This window comes from Bubalus bubalis, chromosome 2 (assembly GCF_019923935.1).
Source record: "Bubalus bubalis isolate 160015118507 breed Murrah chromosome 2, NDDB_SH_1, whole genome shotgun sequence".
Lineage (NCBI taxonomy): Eukaryota > Metazoa > Chordata > Mammalia > Artiodactyla > Bovidae > Bubalus > Bubalus bubalis.
Window position 1 is genome coordinate 71192080 of NC_059158.1, and position 13084 is coordinate 71205163.

At 40.6% G+C, this 13084-nt stretch overlaps 1 protein-coding gene across 1 annotated transcript in view; it reads left to right on the forward strand.

Moving 5' to 3' along the window:
- PDE11A (phosphodiesterase 11A) overlaps positions 1 to 13084 on the forward strand; it is a 420247-nt gene that overhangs the window by 214165 nt on the left and 192998 nt on the right. Inside the window, exon 6 of the mRNA XM_025274296.3 lies at positions 2116 to 2248. Within this exon, the coding sequence (XP_025130081.3) occupies positions 2116 to 2248 (133 nt within the window). The remainder of the gene's footprint in view (positions 1 to 2115; positions 2249 to 13084) is intronic.

Below are 13084 nucleotides of genomic sequence, written 5' to 3' on the forward strand. Positions count from 1 at the left end.
AACTGACAAATGACTTCATTAAACTGGGTCCTTATATCAGATGCATTTTCATGTTTCTTCCTGTATTCTGCTTTCATTGCAGCACAATGTGAAGTTTCACTTCTCATGGGCATAATAAACAGAAAATAAAATGTGGACTTTTTTTGTTGTTCTTTTGTTTGTTTGAGAAAATAAGGAGCTTGTCTTCTCTTTGAAGTCCTCAGTCTTTTTACCTCTTTGATTTAGCCGCCACCAGAGAAATTCACCTCTGCTTTTTATTAATGCTTTCATTTTCAGCTAGAGATCCGTAAGGAATAAGTTTATGTATGAGCAACGTTTAATATGCAATAAGGACTTAATAACAAGCATCACAAATCCATGTTGAACTTCTCAGATGCAGACCAATGGTCATTACAGATGAGATGTATTCAGTTCAGTTCAGTTCAGTCGCTCAGTCGTGTCTGACTCTTTGCGACCCCATGAACTGCAGCACGCCAGGCCTCCCTGTCCATCACCAACACCCGGAGTTCACTCAGACTTATGTCCATTGAGTCGGTGATGCCATCCAGCCATCTCATCCTCTGTCGTCCCCTTCTCCTCCTGCCCCCAATCCCTCCCAGCATCAGAGTCTTTTCAATGAGTCAACTCTTCGCATGAGGTGGCCAAAGTACAGGAGTTTCAGCTTTAGCATCATTCCTTCCAAAGAAAACCCAGGGCTGATCTCCTTCTGAGATGTATTAATGGTGGTAAATAATATCTGTGCTTCCCTCTCATTCACGTATCCAGTGGCCTCTCCATGCCAGTTCCTGGCATTCCCAGTACAGCACGAATTCCACACAGACACATTATTGCATAATAACAATGACTGGCTCAGATGGTAAAGCGTCTGCCTACAATGCGGGAGACCCGAGTTCAATCCCTGGGTCGGGAAGATCTCCTAGAGAAGGAAATGGCAACCCACTCCAGTACTCTTGCCTGGAAAATCCCATGGACGGAGGAGCCTGGTAGGCTACAGTCCGTGTGGTCGCAAAGAGTCAGACACGACTGACAGACTTCACTTTCACTTTCTATGTACAGAATTTAGTGTTTTTCTTATGTACACTGAAGCTTAGATTAAAAAGTCAATAGAGTTATTATTCTTACTATGGTACATTCATTAACATCTTCAGGAACCCAGGGTTCCACAGAATGTAGTTTGAAAAGCATTGCCCTGTACACTTAAATTCATTTACGTAATTTCAGTTATTACTGGCCAAGCCATAAACCTAACATCCTCCAGGAAATCTTCCTTGGTGTTGCTAATTTGAACAGTACTCCAGTTTGCATTTCTGCAGCTCCTGGCAGTGCTTAGTAGGTACAGGAGGAAGAAATGATGGAAGGGAGGGATGAAGTGGGGAACCTTACTAATTCTTATGGCATTTATGTAATTTGACCTTTTGTAGTGAAAGGGGCACAGGGGAAAGTTAACAAAATCATTTAACATAAAATTCCTTGTTAAAATCATACATGAATATATTTTAAATTATTAATGTCCAGGGTAGAGTTAAAACATGTTTCTCAGTAAGATTTTGTAAGTAGGAAATGTATTTTTGTTAAGAAATATACTCTGAAACTACAAAAAAAGGTCACAGAACACTAAGATGGAGTCTAGACATGCTCTTTTGCTACACTTAAACTTTTGTAAATTTTCAATTTATTTCTGAATTCTTCCTCACTTTTGGGTTTCATTTTCCCTAGTATGAAGCATCTAGTCTGCTCTGTTAAGAGGTGTGGGCTTAGGAGGGTGAGTGTAATTTATTATGCCATGGCATTGGCATCTTATTGTCAATTTTGGTCATTTCCGGATTGTCTGTTCTACCTCTGCCTGCTTTGGGGACTAAATAAAACCTAGAGCTGTTCTCTGGATCTTAAAGAGTCTATCATTTCTACCCATGGAGCTGATTATTTTACAAGATAGCCGGTAAGTCATTTTGACGTAGCTGCTGCTAATTACCTTGCTATTGTTCTGTGACTAAGGTCACATACCCCTTCTTAATGAGGATGGATAGTCCTGCTACGGAAGTACTTTTACAGGTTAGCTTTCAGGTAAACTGATGTTTTTCTCTTTTCTTTCTGCCTGCCTTGGTGTCCTGATAGTTTCAAAGAAAGCATGGAGAAATCATCGTACTCCGATTGGCTGATAAATAACAGTGTTGCCGAGCTGGTGGCTTCCACGGGCCTTCCAGTGAACATCAGTGATGCCTACCAGGATCCCCGCTTTGATGCCGAGGTAAGGGGAGGCCTCTGGTTGCAGTTTTAAGGTTCCGTTGTCACCCTGTGGATGCGTTGCTGGCCAGAGCCCCAAAGGAACATCATACAAATCCACAGCAACTCCTGAGTTGACTGGCAGTTCTTCTGAATCTTTCCCCTGTGATCTGACTTTCCGCATCACCTACTGCTGACTGACAGGCTTCCCCCATGGCTCAGTTGGTAAAGAATCCCCCAGCAATGCAGGAGACCCTGGTTCGATTCCTGGGTGGGGAAGATCTGCTGGAGAATGGATAGGATATCCACTCCAGTATTCTTGGACTTCCCTTGTGGCTCAGCTGGTAAAGAATCCACCTGCAATGTGGGAGACCTGGGTTCGATCCTGGGTTGGGAAGGTCTCCTGGAGAAGGGAAAGGCTACCCACTCTAGTATTCTGGTCTGGAGAATTCCATGGGCTGTAAAGAAATGGGGTTGCAAAGAGTCGGACACAACTGAGTATAAATGCTCTGTTTGATAGGAAATCCTCCTCTTTCTACCCTGATTTGTGGCAAAATGGCTATATAGTTTCACTTCATATATTTGACCCTGCCACTTACATTGTTCCATTTTACACACCTCTGAACTTTATATAATTGAATTATACTGTATGTATTCTTCTGTGTCTTGCTTTTTCATTCAGTGTATGTTCTTGAGTCACATGTGTGTGTGATTTATTCATTTATTTTCACTGCTGCAAAGTATTCCATTGTATGAATCAGCATCATTTTTTAAATCCATTATGGTGTTGATGGACATTTGGATTCAGTGTTTCACTGTTACACACATAACTGCAAAGACACTCTTAACTCTCTAGCCTGATGCTCTTTTATTATGGGGAACATTTTATATTAAACATGTAATATAACCCATGCAATTAAATATATTCAGGCACATTTTGTATTAAACATAGTTTATGTCAAACAATGAAATGGTTAGTAATAAAAACGTGTATATAACATAATTATTTCCCAATAGATATTAGAACAGCTACCGTATTTTAAAAGATTGCTCCCAAGAAATACTACGTTGGCTTCTGTTACTGTTTTATGTTAATTATATAGGCATGCATTGTGCTGATGTGCAGAATATATTAAGACAATGTAGATTCTGACTTGGAAGAAGTTTAATTCTAAGGTAGTATAGGGTATCATATAGATAAATTTACATGAATTCATAAAATGCCTTCACATGTGTGTGTGTGGTGTGTATTCAAAAAATTAGGAGATTAAATTACTAGGTTACCAAGCTAAAGTCTGAATAGTAGCAGGAGCGTTATGGTGACGATGGTGATGAGATATGTGTTCCAGGCAAGGCTGAGAGCATGAGGAGTCTGGAACAGAGATGAGTTAACGTAGCTGGAGGGCCGGGTAGATGAGGCGGGAGGAGAAAGCAGGGGCCAGATCATCCAGAGGCTTTGAAAGACATGTTAAGAAGTATGAGTATTTATTATGGGTAAGGGGGAATCAGTAGTTAAATTATCAATGAGGGAGAAGAAGGAGTTATACTTTAGAAAGATCCCACTGGCTGCAGAACAGAGACTAGATCAGTAATGATAACTGAACATGTAATTGGAAGTGAGATTTAGTCTTGGTTTCTGAGACTCCAAAGCCCAGCCTCTGAATCCTGCCCTGTGCTGTCTCCAGTGTCTGGGGTGGGATGCAACAATGGTGGGAGGTTGGAATCCAGGTCAAATTGATAACTTCATTCAGATCTTTGCAAATCTCTTCATGGGCTTCCCAGGTGGCACAGTGGTAATGAATCCGCCTAGCAATGCAGGAGCAGCAGATGTGGGTTCGATCCCTGTACTCCAGTCTTTTTGCCTGGGAAATCCCATGGACAGAGAAGCCTGACAGGCTACAGTCCATGGGGTCACAAAGTCGGACACAACTGAGCGACTGAACATGGCATGGGAAGTTTAAATTCCTGAAATGTATGTTTCTGTAGCTGCCTAGAATTCTCTTCCCCCAGGTCACATCTACTACGTATTTTCTATTTATTCTCCAGCATCTAGCTGAGATGCCTGTATCTTGGACATCCTTTCGTGAGCTCCTGTCTGGGTTGGGTGTCTCCAGTGTGCTCCCTTAGCTACCCCAATGCTAACCACCCTCTGGCTAGCTTCAGTTTCTGATACATTATTTCTGAGCTTTGAGATACCTTCCTTGGGAAAGTAGACAGTCCAGAACTTCTTTAGTTCTCCTCCTATAAAGAAAAACACCACCAACCTTGGTTCTGTGACTAGCAGAGCAGAAATGATTTATAGGTGTCAATATATGTATTAACATTATGATTGGGTTAGGACTGATGTTATAAAGTTTTGCCTTTTGCTATGCTTCTTTCTGATGCTTCTTTCCTTCTTGATTTCAGAATGCTGAACAACAGATTTGTAAACACACAGTTTTATGAAGAAATGATCTCAGTATTCTATTATTAACATCAGTAGTACTGAACAGACTGAAAGGCTCACTACAGAAAAAAAAATCATTAATTGCCCATTCATTGTTACAAAGTCAACATATTATATTAGATAGTTAAGAGATGATGGTCAATTCTTCCCCCAAATTAGAGTGCCGAATTTGGTATGGATTGCTATTATTCTGCTCTTAGCTTTGGACCAAAAGTCAAATTGTGGGGAAGCAAAAAGAGTCAACATATTCACACCATTTAAAAAGTTGGTTCATAAGGCATATGCAAAAGTATAATAAAACATGATCAAGGCTTCCCAATAAAGCATGATAGAGTAAATGCCCACTACCCAATTTAAGAGAAAGAACTCAGTCATTACTTCTGAATCCTTGTATTGATCTTCCTTAATTCAGTCTCCTTTATTTCCCACACAGAGATAAACCATTATCCTAATTTGAATTTAACAATTTTTTGCTTTTATATATAGTTTCATTGGGGCTTCCCAGCGGCTTAGTGATAAAAATCTGCCTGCAAATGCAGGAGGCATGAGTTCGATCTCTGGATCGGGAATATCCCCTGGAGAAGGAAATGGCAACCCACTCCAGTATTCGTGCCTGGGAAATCCCATGGACAGAGGAGCTTGGCAGGCTACAGTCCGTGGGGTTGCAAAAGAGTTGGACATGACTTAGCAACTAAACAACAATAGTTTCATCATGTAGGTTTGAATCCCTGCCAAATATATTACAGTTTTTACATGTTATTACATGTTTTGCACATCTCTGAAATTTGTATGAATTGAGTTATGCTGTATGTCTTCTTCTATGGCTTGCTTTTTCAAATTCAGTATAAATTCCTGAATCCAGAGCCCTTGTAATTTGTTCATTTCTTTTCAGTGCTGGTAAGTATTCCACCGTATGAATGTGCCACTTCATCCACTATAGTGTTGATGGATATTTGCATGATGTTACATGCATAACTACATTCTTGGTCATTCCTGTCCATACCTCCAAGTACACATGTGCAAAAGCTCTTCTAGCATCTGTACCTAGGAGAGTGACCTGCTCAGTCACAGGCTACAAGCATCTTCACCTTTAATAGGAGAATTAAAAGTTCTTGCCCAATCATTGCCCTTTTTCCTTATGAAAAACAGCATATGTAGCAAAAAACAAGTAGTATCTCAGGAATACTTCTTGCTAATACAATGCAGTGAGCCTGACTATCCCATATCCTTATGTCTACAGGCAGACTCTTATCACATCTCTTCCTGATTAGTGATTTACAGTCAATTTACATTTTCCTCCACACTTACAGTCCATTCCAATATAAGACAGACTGCTCGCTCATTTACAAAAAAGAACAATTTGGGCTCTTGAGCAGAAATGCAACAGTTAGTTCTATGGGATTGAACATAAAAATTTCATGCTCTGATCCAGTAGTTAGAGGCAATGATGTCTGAAGACAGTAAACTGTGGTAGGTTAAGCAGTGACCATTTTGTGAAATCACTTTCTTCCCTATGATAGACTAAAGCAAGTACCTAGACCACCATTATTTCTTGGCCTTCCCCCTAAAATGCTTTCGATCTGCTGCACAACTAATACCAATTTTAAATACAAATCTGGCAATATATCATGATTTCTACGTGTTCTCTTTGAGTGGTGCTGAAATTTAAAATTTCCTTATGCTTCCTTTCTCATGTGGAGGAGGAAAATTGGAAAAGAATTAATCAATGCAGATAGGGTGAAAGACAGTATGAATTCTGCCTAAATAGATTTGTCCTACAAATGTATGTGTGTTATGGCGTATGTATTATGTATCATACCAGGAAAAGAAAATTATTTATCTGCTTAGGCTTCCTCCCTTTTCAAGAATATTTTGCTTCCCTGATGGGTGTCAACTGCTTGTGTTAATGATGGATGAAACAGACTTCAGACTGAGCCACAGTGCTCTCCCCCAAGAGGCTAAGAGGCATGAGCCTTCTCCTTTCAAAGCCTGATGTAAGATGGTATAGATCATAACATAAAGACCATCAATTCAGATAATTTCTTCCATTAACATAGTATTTTCCTCAAGGTAAAAAAATACTAAGGCAAAATGGAATTGTTTCACCCTTTCACTAAAGGTAATTCTAGGATTATCTTAGAGGTAGAGGGTACCTTTTAGAACTATGCTATCTTCTTGCAAAGGTTTGAGTCCTCTCTTCTTAAGTCTGGTACGTGGGTCCATAGTTTTTCCCAATAATTACAATAAGTCATTGTTTATCAATGGTAGAATATAAGGAAATCATTTTTTAAATATAGGATTAATGGATTATCTCCAGTAGGTATCTCCATTGGAGAAAGCGTGTGCTTTTATATTCTCTACATTACTGACTTCCCCAAATAATTTGAAGCTGGTTAACAAAAATGATAATTTGCAGAGAAGTTTCCTTTCAAAGCATTTCCTATTTTCTTCTTACAGATTTTCTCAACATAAGTCTATTCTGAGCACTGGTACCTATCCTACATTTCTCCGTGGCTCACTGGGTAATCCTGGCCATTTGAATTCTCTTCACTGAACATGAATAAGGACCCTAGTCATTAGTAGTGAACTGGAATAGAGCTCCCCTAGTGGATTGGCCTTATTTCTGGGGTTTCATACCATAGATACATCAACTTGCAGTTACTATAAATATTAGAGATTTCTTTGATTTACGAGTGAGGAAGCAGAGGCTCAGAGAGCTGAAGTGACTTGCCTAAGGCCACACAGCTTCCTTGAGACAGGGCACAGAACAGCCTGTGGACCTTCTGGAACCTAGTTCACTCCTCTCTCCCTAGTAGCCTCTCAGGGGGACCAGCTACTCAGGGGCTGCCTGGAAAACAGGGTCGCCACTCTGTCATTTCTCTCTCCACAGAGACGTGAACTTGTGGCCAGCAGACCAACCTTTTCGTCCCATCTGCCCCAGTCACCGGCTGGGTAGTCTCAAGCATACTACTTTTATACATATTGTGGCATATAAAATTCTATATAAATGTTTTGTAAATCATGCTTGTAGTTATACTCCTATAATTATATAAATATTTAAATGTCAGGTGAAGATTTTAATCTGGTTGAGGATTAGGTTTTTGGTTCTGAGGGAGTGCTGGTGGCAGGTCCTTTCTTGAAATGAGAACATCTTTCCACACAACCAGAGACGAGCAGATCTTAATCGTGGATAAACCAACGTGAATGTCCTCTTCCTCCAGAGACACAGTGGGGAAGAAGAGGAAAGTCTCTGGCTAAAGAGAGGAATAAAGCATAATTGTTCGTTGGCAGTAAAGAAGAGATGGTGGCAATAATTTGATGACTTGTAGGTCTTCAAGAAAGCCAGGTCTTTACCTGCCTGGCCAGAGAAGAACAATAGCATGTGTTCGCTACAAAGATGTACAAGGCTGGACACATGTTCTGTGGCCCCTGGGGGGATGGCCACCATATCCTCCCACATAGGGACCAGCCATATGTGACCCTGGCTCTTCGCAAGAGTGGCCGGCCGGTTATCCAGGGGCCAGGCTACCTATGCACATTGTTGTTGTTTAGTTGCTAAGTCATGTCCGACTCTTTTGTGACCCCATGATCTGTAGCCTTCCAGGCTCCTCTGCCCATGGGAATCCCCAGGCAAGAATATTGGAGTGGGTTCCCATTTCCTTCTCCAGGAGATCCTCCCGACCCAGGGAACAAACCTGCATCTCCTGCATTGCAGGCAGATTCTTTACCACTGAGCAACCAGGGAAGCCCACCTATGCATATAAGAGATGATCAGATTTTGGGAGCTGGCTACTGTCCAGGTCCAGGCAACCCACCAATCTTTAAAACATACAACAAAAATCCAGTGGCTAATCTGAATTTATTCCATCAAGGTTTGCCTTAGCTGTACTGTTGAAGTAGAAACTGTATTTCTAACTTCTTTGCCTTCTCCGTGTGTGTGCTAAGTTGCTTTAGTCGCGTCTGACTCTTTGCAACCCCATGGACTGTAGCCTGCCAGGCTCCTCTGTCCATGGCATTCTCCAGGCAAGAATACTGCAGTGGGTTGCTATGCCCTCCTCCAGGGCATCTTCCCAACCCAGGGATCGAATCCAGGTCTCCTGCTTGGCAAGTGGATTCTTTACCACTAGTGCCAGTTGGGAAGCCCTTTTTGTCTTCACTATTTTGAAATCTCAGTTGTGAAAGTATCAGGCCTCTTTTTGATAGAATCTACAAAGGGATGTCATTAATGTGGTGTAAACCTCCTCCCAGGTGCTGTCAGGCACTTGCTGTGAGGACTGTGGGGCAAGTAATCATTGTTGTCCACCTGCTGCGTGTTCTCTTTGTGATTGTTTTAAATATTTAATGGAGTTCCCTCCTTGTGGTGAACAGAGCGGCTTAGCCAGCGAGGCACAGTGATTACTTGCCTTCTGCCTGCCTGAGTTGACTCCTAAGAGTGGTGCCTGCTGGGCTTGATAGCGTGCTTGGTTTTAAGGTCAAACTCTTTGATTTATGTGTGGAAAATTATGACAGAATGATTATATAAGATAGTTACCAAGCCAGAATCAAATTTCTGGCGTTTAAACTCCATAGTCTTATGAAGATTACTGTATGTTTGTTCTATTACAAGGTTCTGTGATTCTCAAAAACAGAAAAAATCTATTAAGTATAACTGATTATATTTACTTATAGTGACTCAAGAAACACTCATTTTCATGGGTTATTATGCTAGTGGATTTTGTAGACTAATCAGTCATTTGCTCCACGGTGGGGCTATTCATGCTTGGCTTCTAAAGACATTGACAGGAATATCATGTATGTTCATTTTCTTTTGCTGTGTAGCAAATCACTACAAATGTAGAAGCTTAAGGCAAACATCTGTTTATTATCTCACAGTTTCTGGCATGGCATCGTTGGTTTCTCTGCTAGGGTCTCACGGGGTGGAAAGCAGGAGCTGGCCAGGTGGCATTCTCACTTGGTCTTGGCATTCTTTTCAAAGCCTGTTCAGGTTGTTGGCAGAATTGGGTTCCTTACAGTTGCAGACTGAGGTTCCCATTTTCTTACTGACTGCTGACCTAAAGTCTCTCATAGCTCCCTGAGCTTGCCCTCAGGTACAAGCCACGTGGCCCTCTCACAACGTGTCAGCTTACTTCTTCAAAGCCAAGAGGAGGAACTCCATTTGGCTCTCACAGAGGCTCGCATAATGTCAGGAGTGACTGTGTCCTCACAGAGATGTCTGTGCCATCACTTTGCCTTATAACATGACCTAATCTGGGAAGTGACAGTCCTGTCATCTTCTCAGGTCCTGCCCACCCATCCTTGAGGAATGGGGATTATACCAGATCTGTACAAAATGGAGAGTGGGCACGTGTGAATCTTAGCAGCCGTCTTTAGAATCCTGCCTACCACAGCATAATAAAGACTAAACTTGAGTCTATACAAAGTATCCCATGAAATAATCTGTATGTCCTGATATGGAAAAATGTCCACAAGAATAAAAGCAAACAAAGAGAAGTAAGTTTAGAATAATGTTTAAAAGTATATATAGAATAATATATGTGGGCATATTTTTCTAAAAGACACCTCAAACCTAACATGTCCAAAACAGAACTCACACTCTTTTTTCTGCTAAGCTTGCTTTTCTGTTTCCCTATCTTTATCAAGGCAACTCAGGCCTTCCTGGTGCTTATGCCAAAAATGTTATAGTCATGATTCTCCTATGTTGTACATCTAACTCACTAGGAAGTGCAACTGGCTGTACCTGTAAAATTTATCCAAAGTCTGACCACTTCTCAACACTCAGCTGCTACCACCCAGATCCAGGCCACTATCATCTCTGGACTATTTCATGGGTATAACTTAATAATCTACTGCTTGGCTTCCACTCTTTCCCTCCACACCCTGTTCTTAATACATTAGCCAGAGGTTTAAAGTTTTTAAGTATGTTGTATCACAACTCTGCTCACAAACTCTTCACGGTCTCATTTCACTAGAGTAAAATCCAAATTCACAATTCTGTCAGAGCCTTACAATGCCTTACACAACAAGTTGCTTCATTATCTATCCCCAGACCTCATTCACACTTCTCCAGCCACACTGGTCTCCTTGTTATTCCTAGAACCTGCCACTCACACAGTTACCTCAGGGCTTTTGGACTGACTACTCCTCTGCTGAAATACTCTTCCTTCAATATCTGCATGGATCACATCCGTAGTTTTTATGGCCATTATTCAAATACTATCTGTTAGTAAGGTCTGGCACCCTTGTATTTCTAATCCCTTTTATCCTGCTCTACTTTTTCCCCATAATTTTAATACCTTCTCACATATAATTTATTTATATGTTTTTTGTATTCTTTATTATCTGTCTTCTCTCACTAGAATGTGAGCTCAGTGAAGGTAAGAATTTTGCTGGTTTTACTCACTGATGTATCCCTAAAAACTAATAGGCATTATTGTTGAATATTGTTCAGTATTGTTGAACATATTATCTGTTATTTATTAATAATTATGTATTATTGAATATGTTATAAATAGATATGTAACATATTAGATATTTTCAGGAAAAGATCCAGAAGAACTTATCCCAAATGGTTAATAGTTGCCATTTCTAGAGATGGCAAGATTATAGCTTTTGATTTTAACTTAACAATTTCACAAATGTATATATTATATTTATAATCATGCCAAATTATAAAGATGTTTAAAAGTGTTAGGCCTTTTATATCTTTTGTGAAATTATATTTTATCAGGCTATTATGAACTTTCTAAAAACTATAAACTGCCACTCAAAGCTAGAATTTAGATAATGCAAGATCTAAGTACACTAACTTGCCTTGCTGTATCTTTGAGGCATTCAGATGGATTATTTTCTATTGCCCTTGCCAGCACAGAGTTTTGGTTGGATTTTATTCTAAGATCCTTGTCTGAGGCTCTCCCAGCAGCATGTATATAAACCATTTGCAGATGACCTGCCCTTGTATCAGGTGGCTTCTTGACGCACATTCTCTATTTATAAATGCCTTCACCATGAAACATTTATTCTGGCCTTGCCTTTAGAAGGCATTGTGCTTGTGAACTCAACTCCCAATAATTAGTTGCACTGTAGCGCATCATTTGTGCAGCTTTCTGCCCTTTTTTTTCATACTAGATCAAAAGAACACCTTAAAACAAGCACACTAAAGCACAGCCAGCTATTATTTAGTCAATATAAGGTATACTACTCTGTTGCTTAATTTAATATTTCCCTCCATTTGTATAGTTATGGGTAAAGAGTTTTCCGAGCCATTTCATGAAGAATTTGTTTTCTGCCTGCAATAAAAATGAACAATCGGACCTAACATTTAAACAAGAAAAGCGTTCAGCAAGGGGGATGTCAGAAAGTAGCTAAGAAGTAGGGCAAGTAGGGCACAGATGGTTTGGTGGTGTGTGTGTTACAGATTCAGGAGTGGTGGAAAATCCGTCAGCACCCAACTCTCCTCTGCTGTGGGGCACTGATCCCCAGAGTTACACAGTTAAATCTGAGGTGTCAGGATATTGAGTCTGTCACCCTTCAGTCTCATGCAGTTCTTCCCTGTAAAGTTCTTTCTTTCTTTTTTTTTTATTAAAGCCTGTTATAGAGAAGTCAATAGTTCTTCCCCTTGCCATGTAGCACTTAAGGATAATGGGGCTTCAGGCTCTGAGATCCTTTGACTTAGAGCATTAAAGCTCCTTTCATCTGCCAGATCTTCACAGCAAAGCACTGCTGCAGTCTGGGATGCTGAGTGCTAGCCCGGCAGGACAGCTCCTTTTTCATCCTTTATAACGCTTTCTGGTCTATCAGTTATGCTTCTGTTACAAAAGGAAATGTGCAAAAATGGAACCATTAAGAGACAGGACTCTGTGAATCTGCCAAGGTGTATTTGCTCCAGGTAATCTCTCAGTCGCTGATACTCAGTGTAAACCAGTTCGAGAGCCTTTCCAGAGAGTAGGGTTTGGTAGGGAAGACTGGACAATGGATACTGGATTTCCAGATGACCAGGAGGGCAAGCAGAGTCAGCAGGGTTACTGAGACTTGAATAAGGTATCCGATGAGGAAGCTGTAAGTATGGGGTCCCATAGTTCTAAGTCAAACAGACTTGGCTGCATCAGTGGTGGATATGATGCCTCTGCTTTAAGGCCAAAGGTTGGTTATTTTTGAGGAGTTCGTTTGTCAGGAATTTAAGGAATCGTTTGTTGGCAATGTTCTAGAAGCCTATGTACAGATGAGGTTGGCATAAAGAAATGTCCCTTTGTTTCAGGGAAGTCAGGGGACTGACCCAGAACATCTCCCTCACTTATCCTAGAGCTAGGATTTCCCACTGGTATATTGGCGTTTGAGGGGCAAAACATTACCTTAGATTACTATTGAAGTTGCACATATCATTCTAGGGAAGGAAAACACATTGCACAGTAATGAATA